This window comes from Olea europaea, unplaced genomic scaffold (assembly GCF_002742605.1).
Source record: "Olea europaea var. sylvestris unplaced genomic scaffold, O_europaea_v1 scaffold3079, whole genome shotgun sequence".
NCBI classification, from domain to species: Eukaryota; Viridiplantae; Streptophyta; class Magnoliopsida; order Lamiales; family Oleaceae; genus Olea; species Olea europaea.
This window is the reverse complement of record NW_019249515.1, coordinates 40,111-59,332: the sequence shown is the minus strand read 5'-3', so window position 1 is coordinate 59,332 and position 19,222 is coordinate 40,111. Positions and strand designations below refer to the sequence as shown.

The following is a 19,222-nucleotide window of genomic DNA, read 5'->3' as shown; positions in this document are numbered from 1 at the left end:
CTAGAATAAGCAATTATGTCATCATCTGATTAGTGCATTTTTATCATCATTACTTTCAAGAACATCATTAATTTACTCTAAATGTTAGATTATTAAATATGAATAATGTATTTGACGAAAAATATGTTATATCTAGCGCTTGTTTGAAATAACTTTGAAAAGTCAAAATTTGATTTTAAACATATTTGAATCGTAAATCATAAAACAATTTTATATCGAGCACTCCCATTTAGCTATATATGAGTTTATATGTACACACACGCACACATAATTACGAAACCCAACCAGATAATTAACTTAGTCAACGTATTAGATTACTAAATCGCTAGTTGGATGTTGAGAATTGGAAACCCTAATTCTACACTACTAGGAACGATAAAATTGTAATAAGAAAATAAAAGAGCATACAAGATCTATATAAGTCCGCTTCAATACGAAAATAATATTACCTTTCATCGTGACAGTTATTCACTGTATTGAAAAAAGACTAGAAGAGAAAAATGTACATCCTACTTTTTCTAGGACCTTGCTACAAATAGCAAAGTTCTTTTTTCTAACATCAGTCTCTCTCTCTCTTTTAATGATAACACAAAATTCAAATGACAACTACTTTATATCAGACAAATTAGAGCAAAATCAAAATTACAAGTGTTAAATTCCTAAACTATCCTTAATGAAATTTACTTTCAGCCCTAGATATTTATAGAAACCAAGATTAGGACACGATAATGAAATTAGAATTTTTTTTTTTTATGGGTAAATTTCACTAGAGGTCCACAAGCTTTTGTAAGTGGGGCACTCATGTTTGTTGCACAAGTATCAACTCACAATCCAACCTGACCCGCAGTTTTCTAATTGGACAAAATTTAAATGGACCAGGGTCGAGTCGATGGTTTGGACGATTTTTCAGGTAATTTGTCCGTTTCTAGTAGTGACAATTTGTGAAAATTTTAAAAGGGGGGTGTTTTTTTTTTTTTTTTTTTTTTGTTTTTTTTTTGTTTTTTTTTTTTTTCAAAGAGTAATTATATATCCAACCAAGACATATTTTAATTATAAATTAAGATCCCATTATTTGTTTATTTTGTCACACTCACATTTTTACATTTTTGCTTTGTATTCTTATCTTTAACATTCAATTAATTAACAAATTTTGTCTCTTATGACAATTTCTGCTCAAACATTTATTTAGTCTTTATTTGCCGAGGAATTTAAATCAGATTTTTAATAAATTTTGACAAAAACTGATAACGTGTGTGATTAAAAAGTTGAATATTCCATAAAATATGTGATTAAAATTAACTCTCAACTTCAACTTAAACCCCCTACTAAGCCGAGTCTATGCTTTGAATGAAGAATACTTTATCGAACTTATTTTTTATTTATTTTACTTATCTAAAGATAGGATGAGCAAATTAAACTTTTAATACTTTTAAATGAATTTTTTGGATAACAATCATTAGAGACAAGGTTGACTAATTAATAGAATGCAGCCGGAAAAGGAAATAGCCAAAAAATGTTGAAGAAATAAGTGCTAAAAAATCAAAGCTTAAAAACCTTGAATGCAATTAAAACGTGACCTAGTTGACACAAATTACTTATTTTTAAATGGTCATATAGAAATACAAGTAATTGACAGTAACACCCCTGCATTCGTATTCATTTATATCTTTAACGTTATCCATCCATTTAGACTTACTTGGACCAATATTGATAGTTTGAGGATCTAAATGCCAAGAAAAATTGAATGGAACCCAAGCGCTACAAGTTTCAATGTTTGGGGACCCTAGAAACAAATTTCTCTATCATGAAATAGGTGCTACTTTTTAGAAATTTATTTATCTTCACTGAAAAAAGACCATACGTGCCACATTTTTAGATATCTGTCTTTTTCATTTTTAGCTATCTGTCTATTCATTTCTAAAACCATTTTTCTTTAAATTAATTTTCAATCAAATATTTATCGAACCTTCAATTTTTATCAACTTTACAACCACTTATTAATCATTTTCTATCAAAATTTCTAACTAACCCAGACAAAGACCTTCAATACAATTTTACGGGAACCGTTGACTTTTTCAGTTTAACTTTTTCTTAAATTTTAAATAAGATACTAAACTTCCTGAAAAATTAGTTCATACAAGAAAACAAATTGCTGTAAATAGACGTACCATGTTTGGCAGAACTTATAATTATTATAAGCTAGTCAAATCCATTCTTATTCATACATTTTATAGAACCCACAACTCTTACATACTTTTACTCACTTATTATCCACACATTTCATAAGACTACAAGCTCATAATCTAATAAAACCATGCCAAACATGAAAAGACCCACTTCGATAAAATGTATGGATAAGAATGGATTTGACTAGCTTATAATAATTATAAGTTTTGCCAAACATGGTACGTCTATTTACGGCAAATATAAACGACGGTCAAGAACAAACACCAAACTGGTGATATTTCCTCGGATGTGAGCATATCCTGTGACAACAAAAATGAGGACCATTTGGTGCATGTTTGGCTAATCTTTATAAAAATTTATTAGTAAATAAGTTATTTGAAAATCTGTACTATCAAAGAAGATTACTTTTTTTACTCCCTATTTAAACATGTTTGGAACAAAATCTTACTAATCAGCTTAGCCAAACATTTTGATCTGCCTCTCGTTACCATAGTAAGTGTTGCAGATTATTTTCTTCCACAGCATGAACTCATGCCGGATGCATATGATTTGAAGCTAACTCGTCATCAGAATCACCAGAATCAAAATTGTTTTCAGTCTGAGAATCGTCTCCTGTCTTATTTCCACATGCACGACTGGCTAAATCGTCCTCTGGATCGCTAAATGATTCTCTCTCCGTGAGAAAGTACCCGTCATGTGTAGGCGTATAGTCTTTGCCCCTCCATATCACAATCTGCTCCTTTCCAAAAGTCACCAGAATACAAGGCACCATATCCTGCATCAAGAAAATAACAATCATGCTACACTATCTTGGATGACATTCTGGATGACAGAATGCCACGTGGTAGAATTTTATTATATTGTTTAAAAAACAGTCAACAATTTCATCCAATCGTTTTTTTACACATTTTCTTCCATCAACAAACATGTCAAATTCATCTGACAACAAAGCTTAATTCAGAAAATAAACGATCTCCAATAAGAACACTTGTTTGCAATCTACAAGACAACGAAGGCAAGGCTAGAGTTTGTTTGGTAAGCTTAATGTAACTTTTAAGTAACATTTTTTTGCCAAAAGGTTTGAACCTAAGTTATTTCTTTTTGGGATCTTCAGTTTCAAACTTACTTTTGAAAACTAAGTCATTACTTCCCAAAAAAGTAATTTTACTATTTCTTAAGTTTAGACAAACATGCTCTTAGTCAATTAAAAAGTTGCAGCCATTCCGAAGAGTGACTAGAACCTTAATATGTTTTTATCCTATCTTACAAAAAATAAAATATAAAGAAAATGACGAAATCTTGAGTTGAGAAATATACTATCACCCAAATCAAGTAAAAACACCTGAATTTTAATATCTAAACCCAGATAACGAGTCAATTAATCATAGATATATTTGCCATAAAGAGCCAATTCTTGTGCTCATCAGTCATCACAAGAACTCAAAACTCAACTGTCCTTGAGCATGTCTCTACTTCTTTCTGTTTCCATTTTTGTGCCACATTTACCATGACGTAATAAAGATAGCTATTAATGTGATGCAAGCATGAAAAGCAATATTTGAAAACGTATTATTCATGCAATGGAATGAAACCCGAACTAAGAATGTAACTATGAAGCAAAAATTTGTTTATAACAAAGCGAGAGTTTGAATGCTTAAAGAGCACTATGGTATCTGAATAGAATCATGGAGACAAATGAAGATCATAAACTTATACCAACATACATGCTAAACTTAAAAGAATTATATGGGTATACATGTAGCAAGTCTCAAACACTGTAAGGGGGCTAGAAAACACTTCCTTTTATATAGGCGGTCACTAAATCCGACTTTTCTGTTAATCCAATATGATAGAATTATACTTTTAGAATAAAACAATTCACCTCTAGCATCCAGGTATCCATTGAACTCGAATGCAGATACAAGTACATTGCAAGAGAATTGAAAATATTAAACAAAGATCAGACGCCGCCACCAAGAATAAAGGCTACCAAGCCCATATATAAAATCTGATTTTAGGAAGAAGTGTCAGGTTTACATAATGGATCAACACGAAAAAATTAAGTATAAAAGCAAGCAAAAGTCTTTTCATGCTAATAGAGGTGAAATCATATGCAATATCAAATAAAATAATATGCTTTACTAAGTATTACCCTCAGTTTGCAGCCAATTTTCTTGTAGTCACTCTTCTGAAGGCCTTTACAATCTATCCGTACAAACTCTTCAGTGAGAAAAGCATCCCGGACCATAGGCACGAGACTACCATAATAACCATTTTTGGCTGCAATTATTATTCAACTATTAGTAGAAGTACATCAGATATAGTAACAAAATCAAGAATAGAAGAAATTTTACCAAGCTTTGTTAAGGCGGGGACAGATAATCCTCTTTTCCTCATTTTTTTAGTTTCCTCAATGTTTAGGCCATCGATAGTTGTTTTTATAAGCCTTGGATATACTGGCTCCTGAGGCTTCCATAGCATTAATGGAATCACAGGTCTTTTCTTAGGATGATAATTCCTACCTCTGTACAATACAAGTTGACCGCCATGTCTATAAATGATCTTGCCAAATGTTTTATCCTGGAAGATATGCAAAATACCTTAATAAACAAAATAAAAAAGAAAAATCATGAACCACAGATACTCATACTCCTGAATGTAATTTATACAACAATCACGAGAAAAATAAAAAAAATTATGAGTAAAATTATACCGCTCAGAAGAAAAACAAATTTCGGACCTTAAGATTGGAATATATCGCAATAAATGATAAAAAAGAAAAAGGGATACAGCGAGGATGCTCCAATAGACACGAAGAAAAGGAAATACCTCCAATTGCATGCACACGTTTTTCATATCAAGAGTAGGCACACCCATGCACTTTATCCTGACCGCCTCATCATGTTGCCAGTGATTATGAATATCATTCAACATGTTGTGTGTTAAACCATTCCTCCCTAAAAAAATGTACATGTACAAAGTTATAGACAAAGCCAGGTACCCCAAATGTGATCATGCTTATGCATATGTAGTTTATCCAGAGTTAATTGTTCCAATGATCACTTAACTTAGGTCTATGTCTTTGATTGGCCACTGAACTTTAAAACACTGAATTTTGAAAAATGTTGTACATTATTCACTGTAAACTTGATATTTTTCAAAGTTCAACAGTTATGTCAGTGAGTAACGTACGGCATATTCCAAAGTTCAGTGGCCAAAACTCGACATTTTTGAACTTTAGTGAGCAATCTAAAACATGGACCTAAGTTCAGTAACCAATCAAAGACATAAACCTAAGTTCAGTTACCAAAACTCGACATTTTTCAAAGTTTAATGGCCAATCAAAGACATGGATCTAAGTTCAGTGACCATTGGAACAATTAACTCATTTATTCGTGCGATAAAAGAATGTTTTTTCAAAAATATACCAGATCAATTAATTACCCATTTTTCATTACAATACATTAACTGGAGCCCATGTGGTACCTGAGTACCAGTTTAACCTTAATTACTTAGAAAGATACCAAAAACTAAACCATATGTTCTTTACTTCAATCTCATGACCACATAAATCAAATATCTCGTTTTGTTGGCTGCCTATGGGCAAAAAAAATTGTAACAAGCACAGCCAGTGACAAACTTCTACAACTGACCCTAATTGCTCAAGAGGCTTTTCTTTTGCTCCTAGACACTCCTCGGCATGTTTCATCATTTCATGATCTCTGATATTTATCATGAAAATATGCAATATATATATATATATATATAAAAAAAAAAAGGAACTGCAAAACGATCAACCATTACATTTCGATCAGAAGTTAGCCTCTGTTTGGCCCCCATTTTTTGAAATGATAAAGGGTGGAATAGTGGTTTTTTTTTATATTTAAAATGAGTGGTTGAAAAAGAAGAAAAAGTTTTCGGATTACGTGCAGTATTATTTTATGAAAGATTGTGTGGTTGATAATAGGAGAAAGAAAAATAAAATGAAATTTAATAGGGGCCAAACGGGGCTTAATTTTGGCAAGGATATTAATCCATGCTTTCCCGCATTCAACATCAAATACTTCCACATTCATAGACCCCTCATCCCCATAAAAACTTGAAGAAAACTACAATCCAGTGCGATTGTGCTCCTTTTCCCTCTCATTTTTTTTTTTTTTTTCCTTTCATGTCAATCTAGTCATGACAATTTCATGGAAAGTGTGTAGCTTTCTACAACTAGGCCTGAGCAAAAAAATCGACCAAATCAATCAAACAGAACTGACCCATTTGACCTAAGTAATTGGTTTGTTCGTTTTTCTTTTAAACAAAATCATGGTGTGTCGACTCAATCATGATTTGAAATCTCAAACCGTTGGTTAACCAAACCAACGGTCTCAAACAATTGGTTAACCAAACCAACACAACCCACTTACATATTTACCTTTGTTTTAATATAAGAAAAATCAAAATCAAAAGATAAGCCCTATTCTCATAACTATATCTCGATTCCCTGATGTTGCTGGTAAATAATAGCAGTAAGACTACATAATACATAAAAAGAAAAAGAAATTTTTTAAGTTTTCCGTTGATCCGTCTCCATTAACCTAATTTTATTTGTTAGTCAATGGTTCTTATAATATAAAATTATTTGGTTATTTTAGTTATTGTAATCTAAGTAGGCTTAGAACTCGGACAATTTTTAATTTTTTAAAAAAAATCAATGTCGACTAAAAGTCGAAACCGAGACCAGGAAGGATGCACCTCTGGTGCACCAGTTATCGTGTTCCAATTGGCTGGACCGTAGGTGCGATGATTTACTTCACGGGCGAGATCTCTGGTTCAAGTCCTGAATAGGTTATCGGTCTAGGCATGGATGTTCTTATTTGGACATCTTGTTTGGGCTACTGGATTTATGTTCTTAATTTCCAGGCGTGCGGACTACCTGCACCTGGACAAAAAGACCCTATAAAGCTTCATTATTCCCTAGGCGATCAGGCTTGGACGACTGTTTACCAAAAACACAGGTCTCCGCAAAGTCGTAAGACCATATGTGGGGGTTGACGCCTGCCCAGTGCCGCGAAACCGACTAATTGAACCAAACTTTGGTTTGGTTTAGAAAGTTTGGTTCGGTTTAAGAGCTAGAATGGGTTGGTTTGAGTTGAAATTCACCCAAATTGACTTATTTGGTTTCGGGTTGAAGTCAAATCTGCCCCAAACCAAAACGCGCGCAGGCTCAACTTACAGTGCTAATATTCCAAGTGTCAATATAATTTGCACATATCTTGCAGAGTTTACAGTTTTTTCTATTCAAATTCTCTTATCCATCCATTCATTTCTTTCTTTTCTACTTATTCATGTAGTAATTGATGAATAATCATTTAAGAATTTGCTCTATACCGTAGAAAAGAGTACAAAAAATCAATTCACCCTGAAATCAATGTTCAATTCACAGAATGAAGCAACGAGGAAAAAAGTCAAAAGATTAAAATACCCAAATTAATTTGCTTCTTCGTCCGGTGCCTTTGATACCTCTCGACGAGAGCTTTCCTCTCAGCATTCGTCAACGGCTCTCCCTGAACTCTCTCTCTCAATATTTTCCTCTTCTCCTCCAAATCTTCCTCCTTTTCCGAGGACCACTCCTTCAGGTCGGTCACCGGGGCACAAACACCTGTCCAGGACCTGTCCAGGCGGCCCGGCCCGAATGGGGAGTACTTGGGCTCGCGAAGGCCAATGGGTCTGACATTTGGACTGCTCTCGGTGTAACTGAACCGGAAATCAAAAGGAAGGTTGGAATGGACTGGCTCTTGACCAGACCTGTCGAGGGATGATGGTGGGCGGTACGGGGGTTTGGAGGGTTTTTTATGGTTGGGTTGATGTTGGAGTGAGGTTCTGGTCTGGGGCTTAATGGAGTTGTGGGGGTTGAGAGAGGCTGGTGGCACGAAAGAGTATTTAGTGTAGAGGGACGAGTAGGAGGAGGAGGAGGTGGTGGTGGAGAGCGGGTGGCGATTGGAGTTAAGGGTGATTGAGGGCCGTGGTTTCTGGCGGGAGAGGCGGCTGAGGAAGGCTGCGAACATTGTTCATAGTGCAGGCCGACAGAAATATTTCGCAGCTTAAGCCTAAATTTGGCTTTATATATCTACACCACATAAAAGAGAGAAAGAGGGTTGCCCTCGGGCCACATCTCCAATTGATAAAAGGAGAGGGTAAAGAAATTCAATTTTGTTTGAGGTTGATACGCCAAGGGTTCGAATTCTGAAATATGGATTTAGCTCTTGGTTAGTGCAAGTGTACAAATAACCTTCCACCCTGTACCCTTGGAGGCATAACCTGCAATTTAACTCCCTCACGATTCTCCAAGGTAGGGGCGGTGGGGGGCACTTAAGGTTGGGGTTCAACTTTTTTTTTGAGAACGAGGGTTTATTGTTCATTTTTGTCTCACTCGTTTTCACATTGAATTAGTTTGGAACTGGTTTGATAATAGTAATTTATTCCAGACTATTGCAATATTTTTTTATAGTGGGTGTGAGCTATTTTTAATAGTATAAAGGGGACAATCTAAATTTACTGCAACACGCAACTTTCCATACCTCCCACCAACTATCATCTCTTCACTTTGTACTCAACCACTCTTTATTTTCGTTTGTTTGGATTTTTTTATTGGTAATCTTTTTATTTGTTGATAATTTTTTTAATCACTATTTTATTTTCAAAGAATCACTTTTATGTAAGAATGATAATAATTTTATTAGAAATTTTTACGTCCAAAAAAAATATTTATGTCTTACCAAATAATTTTTTTAACAAAATGATGTAAATTATATTGAGAAAATTGTCACGAAAAAATAATAAACGTTAATAAAATAATTATTTTTTTTAAGAAAAAAGACGAGTTATACGTATTTTTTACACACACGTTTGGTGTACGTTTAACTATTTTTTATATTTATTTAGATCATTCGATGTGTTTATGATATAGTTCTCGAAATGAGTTTCAAGAGAACATAGAAGATTTATGGATTCGACTATCGTACAATCATCGATGAATTTTTAAAGTTAGCTTGTTATCGAAATTTTCGAAATAATAGTTTGGAAATGACTGTTTTGATGCCCCGTAATATCTGCTACGATTGATCGTTTAATGACGTGCAATACTATATCGTGAGTATTTCAAAATGATATTAAAAATGTAATATTTCGACTTCATTTGATATACCGTAATGAGCCTGAAAATGAAAATAAAAACATAACTTAAAAATAATAATAATAATAATAACTTAAAAAAAACAAAAAAGAAAAAATTTCTTTCAGAAATCAAAAATGCTCCGTGCACAGAGAAATTTTCGACCGTGCACGGAGCAATTTTCCTCCGTTCACGGAGAGACTCTACTGTATTTTTTTATGTATATTAAATTCTTTTATTAATATTTAGTTTTAAAAAAATTAAATATATCTAAATATTCTTTATTTCTATGTGAAATATAAAAAGTTACTTATAACTCAAAAAATCACTTCGACTAATAATATAGAAAAATTATTTCTAAAATGTAAAAAGTTACATATGGGTAAAAAAATTGCTTAAAGTTATTTATCTAAAATATAAAAAGTTACTTATAACTAAAAAAATCACTAGACTAATAATAAGATAAAAAAAAAATTTTAAATATAAAAAGTTACTTATAGGTAAAAAAAATTTGCTTGAAGTTATTTAAGAGTAAAAAAACTTAAAATTGTAAAAACTACTTATAAGTAAAAAAAATATTAATTTTAAATTTTGAGTATATTTCTAGGGTTACATATGAGTACAAAATTTGCTTCAAGTTATTTAAAAAAAAAATTGAAAATATATATATATATAAAGCTCCGTGCACCATGCACGGAACATTTGAGCAAAATGCTATCTTTTTTTTTTTTTTTTAATTTTCGGGCTCATTATGGGATATCAAACGAAGTAGAAGTATTACGTTCTTAATATCATTTTGAAGTACTCACAGCATAGTACTGCACGTCGTTGACAGTGCGTGAAACGGCCAATCGTAGCAAATACTACGGGGCGTCAAAATATGCATTTCGAAACTATTATTTCAAGAATTTCGATAACAAGCTAATTTTAAAAATTCATTGATGATTGTACGGTAGTCGAATCCAGAAATCTTCTATATTATCTAGAAGTTCATCTCGAGAACTATATTATAGACATATCGAATGATTTAAATAAAGAGTAAAAATAGTTAAACGTACATCAAACGCGTATGTTAAAAAATGCGTATAGTTCGTCTTTTTTCTTATAGAAATCAAATATTTTATTAATGTTTATTATTTTTTGCGACAATTTTCTCATTATAATCTACATCATTTTGTTAAAAACAATTTCTCTCCCTCTTTACCTTAACAGAGAGAATGTGATGTTTATTGTTCATTTTCATCACACTGATTTTCACATTGAACTAGTTTGAAAACTAGTTTGGTCCTTTTTTTATAATAATAAAACCCTGGAATCTAGAGTCTTCTCATGCATGGTTTGAATCTGACACACAATCTATTTCTCCATTTTTTCACGCTATCAACCATGTCTCTTTACTTCTCCGTTTCTATACACAATCACCCATCATCATTTAGTCGAAAATAACGAACAATAAATGACTTTTAAATATAAAATAAATTCATATTTTTTCTACTCTCTTAAAAGAGAGAATCCTCCATCAACTATTCATTTAGGAAGCTTTTTTACTTTCCCATTTTATCCTTAAATACAACGGTGAATCGCCTCCTCTTGACCATACCAAAAAAGGGCAATATGGACATTTGGGTAGCTTCCCTAATACATTTTCTTTTCTTTTTTCTCACTGTACATGAAGCTAAGTATCCCCATTCCTTATTCATTTGTATTACATTCTTCTTTGGCACAAGCCCTAGAAATCTGCTGCAACATCTCCACTTCTTCCGCTACCCCCTCGACCGTCAAAACCACCTCCTTCAGCTGCTTCCAACTCTTCAATATCTCGATAGTCCATAACATCCTGTAAATATATGTCAAACCCTCTTGCCCGATTGCTTTCTTTTCGAGAGGACATGAGGTCAATTGTTGAATTATTCGAACAATAAATCTCTCTTGCTCCATCTCTTAATTCCAGTAGAGGATAAAATGGATTCTTGCATTGCATCACTAGACCGATGAACAGTACGTTGATTTCTCTCATAATTTTTCTCTATTGATCTGTACAATATCTTTATTTTTCTCTCTTTTTTGCATTAATTTTTTAATTTCTTGTATAAGAGCGATTGCATATGTTTGCAGTCAGAAAGAATTTGACAACAGAGAGCAGCAGGAAGATTGAGCGAAGAATCATTGCGACTAGATTTTACCGAGGCTGCCATCCCAAGTACTATTTTATTTTTTCCCCTTTTTTATCTATTCGGTTTTTGTTTTAAAAAAATATGTTATTTTATGTCACGTGACGTCCTTTGGAATTTTTACATATATGTTGTGGTATGAAAGAAAATCAGAAAACGCAAATAGACTTTCCAAAGTAACAAATATTCCTTCTCAAATCTTCATAATTCAATTTTTTATTTTTTATTTTTTATTTTTGCAATTAGGGAGCTAAAGCTAGATATAAAAAGCCTAATTAAAGTGAGCAATATAGTGAATTTTCATGTTCATTTTCCATTTTAGAGGGAATATTCTACTTATGCTTTGCTTGTTCATTGAGTAAATTTGTGATTTTAATTTTCAATTGATATTTTTTTAACCATCATAGGGAAGGAAAATTTGGCATTCTTCTTTCTTGCCACATAAATTCATCAATTCTACTTCTAGCTGTACCTGAATTAAATAAAAACCCAAAATTGTGTATATGTACATGCCAAATGTATAATAATTAGTTATTTGTGTGCATATGATTTTAAGTTTCAACAATAAATGCATATTTGTATTTGCCAAAAAATCAGAGGGTAAATGAGTTAGTATGCAATTTAAGTTTTGATGGTTGTTTGTTGGTTGTAGATATGGTAATGGTGAGCCTACCGAGAATGCAACAAAGTTCTATAAGTGGTTTACAGAGGAGACTGGTTTAAGAATCTTCAGTATGGAATATTTGGCCTTGGAAACTAACAATATGAGCATTTGAACAAGGTCTAACATATATTTAACTCCCATCTTTTATATCCTTTCGTACACTACCCATGATTTTTAAATATAATGACATGATTGTTGTTACCTTTGGCACATGAGATGTTTATTTTCATTCTCTTTCAGTTATGCCTATATTTTTATTCCCTTGCTCTACACTTGTTACTCTTGTCTCATATAGCTTTTAATTTATTTTGTCTTCTTTTTCTCCTTTAACTTGTTCTATATGTCACATTAGAAGACAATAAATGAGTACAAAGATACTGATATTAGGGTTTTTCATGATCAATGCTTTCTAAGTCAAATTGTTAACCATGTATTGGAAGTGAAAGATGGGACTCTATAGGACTATACAATGTGGCAAAGAGTATTCAGTTGAAGGAAAAAGTCAAAAATACTGGTGCGAGCCTCGTAAAGCAGGATGCAAGTTCCACCAATGATGCTGCTGGGGATGGTAAGTTCTCTACTTAATTAGGTTATAGACTACTCATTTCTTGTAAATATATACGAGACCTACACAATAAAGTTTTTGGATCCAATTGAATATATTCTATGAAATACATATAGGTACTACATGTGCTATTGTCCTAACTCATCCAATATTTACTGAGGGTAGCAAGTCAATTGGAACTTGCATGAACTCAAAGGATCTTAGACGAGGTATTTACACAGCTATTGATGCTGTGGTTACAACTTAAAGAGTAGAGCACGAATGATATATACATCAGAGGAAATTTCTCATGTTTGTTTACCCTTGTGTTCCCTACTTGCTTAAGTAATGTTAATGATTTGCAAAATGGTCTTTTCAAGATAAAGGTCTTTATGATTACAGTATATCTAGGTAAGTTCTATCTAATTGGGAAAAAATATTTCCTTGTCAAATTCTCAAACAAAATGAAATAGATTGATATAATTACTGGGTACACTGGTCTATATTTAAATATCATCCGTTGGCTGATATATAAAAAATGAAATTTGTTTTCATATCAGCACGATAATATGCATCATAAGAATATGAAAGTAAGCAGATTCCTCCCCCTCCTAATTTAAAGTGAACAGATTTCATTAAATATTTGTTACTATGGTATTTTTCACTTTGACATGTTATCTGTAGATGCTATAGGTTTTCATAGTACATTTCTTGTTCATTCTGATATTCTTCATAGTATTTATTGACAGCAAAGAGAACTGTTTTTCTTCCAGCCTTTGTACTTGTTTTTTGTTGTTGCTATCTGCTACTCTAATCTTGATTCGTTGGTTGGTATAATGTGTTTTAATTACTATGATGCCAGTTTGAAGGTGAATCAAGATTCACTTGCATGGATAAGAAGTTGATGCTAGACTTTTGTTTATATGGTTTAGATGATTTAATTTTTTTGTTTTTTTTGTTTTATGAATCACGATTCATTTGCTCAGGCTAAGAAGTGGATGTAAGAACTCCTAAAGTAAGGTGCGTAGCTTTTGATATTTTAATAATAAAATTATATTTGTTTTATGAATTCAATGTATAGCTCTTATCATCACAGTAATTAAAAAGAAAATTCTATCTTACAAGATTGTTATTCTAAGAATCAATGAGTGAGAGGAAGAAATATATATATATATATATATATATATATATATATATATATATAAGAAGTGTCAGGTTTACATAATGGATCAACACGAAAAAATTAAGTATAAAAGCAAGCAAAAGTCTTTTCATGCTAATAGAGGTGAAATCATATGCAATATCAAATAAAATAATATGCTTTACTAAGTATTACCCTCAGTTTGCAGCCAATTTTCTTGTAGTCACTCTTCTGAAGGCCTTTACAATCTATCCGTACAAACTCTTCAGTGAGAAAAGCATCCCGGACCATAGGCACGAGACTACCATAATAACCATTTTTGGCTGCAATTATTATTCAACTATTAGTAGAAGTACATCAGATATAGTAACAAAATCAAGAATGGAAGAAATTTTACCAAGCTTTGTTAAGGCGGGGACAGATAATCCTCTTTTCCTCATTTTTTTAGTTTCCTCAATGTTTAGGCCATCGATAGTTGTTTTTATAAGCCTTGGATATACTGGCTCCTGAGGCTTCCATAGCATTAATGGAATCACAGGTCTTTTCTTAGGATGATAATTCCTACCTCTGTACAATACAAGTTGACCGCCATGTCTATAAATGATCTTGCCAAATGTTTTATCCTGGAAGATATGCAAAATACCTTAATAAACAAAATAAAAAAGAAAAATCATGAACCACGGATACACATACTCCTGAATGTAATTTATACAACAGTCACGAGAAAAATAAAAAATTTTATGAGTAAAATTATACCGCTCAGAAGAAAAACAAATTTCGGACCTTAAGATTGGAATATATCACAATAAATGATAAAAAAGAAAAAGGGATACAGCGAGGATGCTCCAATAGACACGAAGAAAAGGAAATACCTCCAATTGCATGCACACGTTTTTCATATCAAGAGTAGGCACACCCATGCACTTTATCCTGACCGCCTCATCATGTTGCCAGTGATTATGAATATCATTCAACATGTTGTGTGTTAAACCATTCCTCCCTAAAAAAATGTACATGTACAAAGTTAAAGACAAAGCCAGGTACCCCAAATGTGATCTTGCTTATGCATATGTAGTTTATCCAGAGTTAACTATTCCAATGATCACTGAACTTAGGTCTATGTCTTTGATTGGCCACTGAACTTTAAAACACTGAATTTTGAAAAATGTTGTACATTATTCACTGTAAACTCGATATTTTTCAAAGTTCAACAGTTATATCAGTGAGAAACGTACGGCATATTCCAAAGTTCAATGGCCAAAACTCGACATTTTTGAACTTTAGTGAGCAATCTAAAACATGGACCTAAATTCAGTAACCAAAATTTGACATTTTAAACTTCAGTAACCAATCAAAGACATAAACCTAAGTTCAATAACCAAAACTCGATATTTTTCAAAGTTCAGTGGCCAATCAAAGACATGGATCTAAATTCAGTGACCATTGGAACAATTAACTCGTTTATTCGTGCGATAAAAGAATGTTTTTTCAAAAATATACCAGATCAATTAATTACCCATTTTTCATTACAATACATTAACTGGAGCCCATGTGGTACCTGAGTACCAGTTTAAACTTAATTACTTAGAAAGATACCAAAAACTAAACCATATGTTCTTTACTTCAATCTCATGACCACATAAATCGAATATCTTGTTCTGTTGGCTGCCTATGGGCAAAAAAAATTGTAACAAGCACAGCCAGTGACAAACTTCTACAACTGACCCTAATTGCTCAAGAGGCTTTTCTTTTGCTCCTAGACACTCCTCGGCATGTTTCATCATTTCATGATCTCTGATATTTATCATGAAAATATGCAATATATGAAAAAAAGGAACTGCAAAAGGATCAACCATTACATTTCGATCAGAAGTTAGCCTCTGTTTGGCCCCCATTTTTTGAAATGATAAAGGGTGGAATAGTGGGTTTTTTTTTTTTTATTTAAAATGAGTGGTTGAAAAAGAATGAAAAGTTTTCGGATTACGTGCAGTATTATTTTATGAAAGATTGTGTGGTTGATAATAGGAGAGAGAAAAATAAAATGAAATTTAATGGGGGCCAAACGGGGCTTAATTTTGGCAAGGATATTAATCCATGCTTTCCCGCATTCAACATCAAATACTTCCACATTCCTAGACCCCTCATCCCCATAACAACTTGAAGAAAACTACAATCCAGTGCGATTGTGCTCCTTTTCCCTCTCATTTTTTTTTCTTTCATGTCAATCTAGTCATGACAATTTCGTGGAAAGTATGTAGCTTTCTACAACTAGGCCTGAGCAAAAAAATCGACCAAATCAATCAAACAGAACTGACCCATTTGACCTAAGTAATTGGTTTGTTTGTTTTTCTTTTAAACAAAATCATGGTGTGTCGACTCAATCATGATTTGAAATCTCAAACCGTTGGTTAACTGAACCAACGGTCTCAAACAATTGGTTAACCAAACCAACACAACCCACTTACATATTTACCTTTGTTTTAATATAAGAAAAATCAAAATCAAAAGATAAGCCCTATTCTCATAACTATATCTCGATTCCCTGATGTTGCTGGTAAATAATAGCAGTAAGACTACATAATACATAAAAAGAAAAAGAAATTTTTTAAGTTTTCCGTTGATCCGTCTCCATTAACCTAATTTTATTTGTTAGTCAATGGTTCTTATAATATAAAATTATTTGGTTATTTTAGTTCTTGTAATCTAAGTAGGCTTAGAACTCGGACAATTTTTATTTTTTTTTTAAAAATCAATGTCGACTAAAAGTCGAAACCGAGACCAGGAAGGATGCACCTCTAGTGTACCAGTTATCGTGTTCCAATTGGCTGGACCATAGGTGCGATGATTTACTTCACGGGCGAGATCTCTGGTTCAAGTCCTGAATAGGTTATCGGTCTAGGCATGGATGTTCTTATTTGGACATCTTGTTTGGGCTACTGGATTTATGTTCTTAATTTCCTAGCATGCGGACTACTTGCACCTAGACAAAAAAACCCTATAAAGCTTCATTATTCCCTGGGCGATCAGGCTTGGACGACTGTTTACCAAAAACACAGGTCTCCGCAAAGTCGTAAGACCATATGTGGGGGTTGACGCTGCACAGTGCCGCGAAACCGACTAATTGAACCAAACTTTGGTTTGGTTTAGAAAGTTTGGTTCGGTTTAAGAGCTAGAATGGGTTGGTTTGAGTTGAAATTCACCCAAATTGACTTATTTGGTTTCGGGTTGAAGTCAAATCTGCCCCAAACCAAAACTCGCGCAGGCTCAACTTACAGTGCTAATATTCCAAGTGTCAATATAATTTGCACATATCTTGCAGAGTTTACAGTTTTTTTTATTCAAATTCTCTTATCCATCCATTCATTTCTTTCTTTTCTACTTATTCATGTAGTAATTGATGAATAATCATTTAAGAATTTGCTCTATACTGTAGAAAAGAGTACAAAAAAATCAATTCACCCTGAAATCAATGTTCAATTCACAGAATGAAGCAGCGAGGAAAAAAGTTAAAAGATTAAAATACCTAAATTAATTTGCTTCTTCGTCCGGTGCCTTTGATACCTCTCGACGAGAGCTTTCCTCTCAGCATTCGTCAACGGCTCTCCCTGAACTCTCTCTCTCAATATTTTCCTCTTCTCCTCCAAATCTTCCTCCTTTTCCGAGGACCACTCCTTCAGGTCGGTCACCGGGGCACAAACACCTGTCCAGGACCTGTCCAGGCGGCCCGGCCCGAATGGGGAGTACTTGGGCTCGCGAAGGCCAATGGGTCTGACATTTGGACTGCTCTCGGTGTAACTGAACCGGAAATCAAAAGGAAGGTTGGAATGGACTGGCTCTTGACCAGACCTGTCGAGGGATGATGGTGGGCGGTACGGGGGTTTGGAGGGTTTTTTATGGTTGGGTTGATGTTGGAGTGAGGTTCTGGTCTGGGGCTTAATGGAGTTGTGGGGGTTGAGAGAGGCTGGTGGCACGAAAGAGTATTTAGTGTAGAGGGACGAGTAGGAGTAGGAGGAGGAGGTGGTGGTGGAGAGCGGGTGGCGATTGGAGTTAAGGGTGATTGAGGGCGGTGGTTTCTGGCGGGAGAGGCGGCTGAGGAAGGCTGCGAACATTGTTCATAGTGCAGGCCGACAGAAATATTTCGCAGCTTAAGCCTAAATTTGGCTTTATATATCTGCACCACGAAATAGAGAAAGAGGGTTTATTGTTCATTTTTGTCTCACTCTTTTCACATTGAATTAGTTTGGAACTGGTTTCATAATAGTAATTTATTCCAGACTGTTGCAATATTTTTTATAGTGGGTGTGAGCTATTTTTAATAGTATAAAGGTTACAATCTAAATTTATTGCAATACGTAACTTTTCATACCTCCCACCAACTATCATGTCTTCACTTTGTACTCAACCACTCTTTATTTTCGTTTGTTTGAATTTTTTTATTGGTAATCTTTTTATTTGTTGATAATTTTTTTAATCACTATTTTATTTTCAACAAATCACTTTTATGTAAGAATGATAATAATTTTATTAGAAATTTTTACGTCCAAAAAAAATATTTATGTCTTACCACATTATTTTTTTAACAAAATGATGTAAATTATATTGAGAAAATTGTCGCGAAAAAATAATAAACGTTAATAAAATAATTATTTTTTTAAGAAAAAAGACGAGTTATACGTATTTTTTACACATACGTTTGGTGTACGTTTAACTATTTTTTACATTTATTTAGATCATTCGATGTATTTATTATATAGTTCTCGAAATGAGTTTCGAGAGAACATAGAAGATTTATGGATTCGACTATCGTACAATCATCGATGAATTTTTAAAGTTAGCTTGTTATCGAAATTTTTGAAATAATAGTTTGAAAAGATGCCCCGTAATATTTGCTACGATTGATCGTTTAACGACGTGCAATACTATACCGTGAGTACTTCAAAATGATATTAAAAATGTAATATTTCGACTTCATTTGATATCCCGTAATGAGTCTGAAAATGAAAATAAAAACATAACTTAAAAATAATAATAATAATAATAACTTAAAAAAACAAAAAAGAAAAAATTTGTTTCAGAAATCAAAAATGCTCCGTGCACGGAGAAATTTTCGACCGTGCACGGAGCAATTTTCCTACGTTCACGGAGAGAGTCTACTATATATATATTTTTTAATGTATAGTAAATTCTTTTATTAATATTTAGTTTTAAAAAAATTAAATATATCTAAATATTCTTTATTTCTGTGTGAAATATAAAAAGTTACTTATAACTCAAAAAATCACTTCGACTAATAATAAGAGAAAAATTATTTCTAACATGTAAAAAGTTACATATGGGTAAAAAAATTGCTTAA

The 19,222-nt window shown here is 33.0% G+C and overlaps 2 protein-coding genes across 2 annotated transcripts; both read right to left on the bottom strand.

Moving 5' to 3' along the window:
• Positions 1 to 2,440: 2,440 nt before the first annotated feature.
• Positions 2,441 to 8,271, bottom strand: LOC111385061 (CRS2-associated factor 1, mitochondrial-like). Its single transcript, XM_023009422.1, has 5 exons — positions 7,661 to 8,271; positions 5,017 to 5,144; positions 4,542 to 4,767; positions 4,340 to 4,467; positions 2,441 to 2,962 (listed from the first exon to the last, which is right to left on the bottom strand). Exons 1-5 carry the CDS (start codon positions 8,241 to 8,243, stop codon positions 2,717 to 2,719), a joined length of 1,311 nt encoding a protein of 436 aa, XP_022865190.1. The 5' UTR covers positions 8,244 to 8,271; the 3' UTR covers positions 2,441 to 2,716.
• Positions 8,272 to 14,016: 5,745 nt separating this feature from the next.
• LOC111385062 (CRS2-associated factor 1, mitochondrial-like) lies at positions 14,017 to 18,020 on the bottom strand. Its single transcript, XM_023009423.1, has 4 exons — positions 17,393 to 18,020; positions 14,742 to 14,869; positions 14,267 to 14,492; positions 14,017 to 14,192 (listed from the first exon to the last, which is right to left on the bottom strand). The coding sequence occupies exons 1-4, from the start codon at positions 17,976 to 17,978 to the stop codon at positions 14,032 to 14,034; spliced, it is 1,101 nt and encodes a 366-aa protein (XP_022865191.1). The 5' UTR covers positions 17,979 to 18,020; the 3' UTR covers positions 14,017 to 14,031.
• Between the last annotated feature and the right edge of the window lie 1,202 nt (positions 18,021 to 19,222).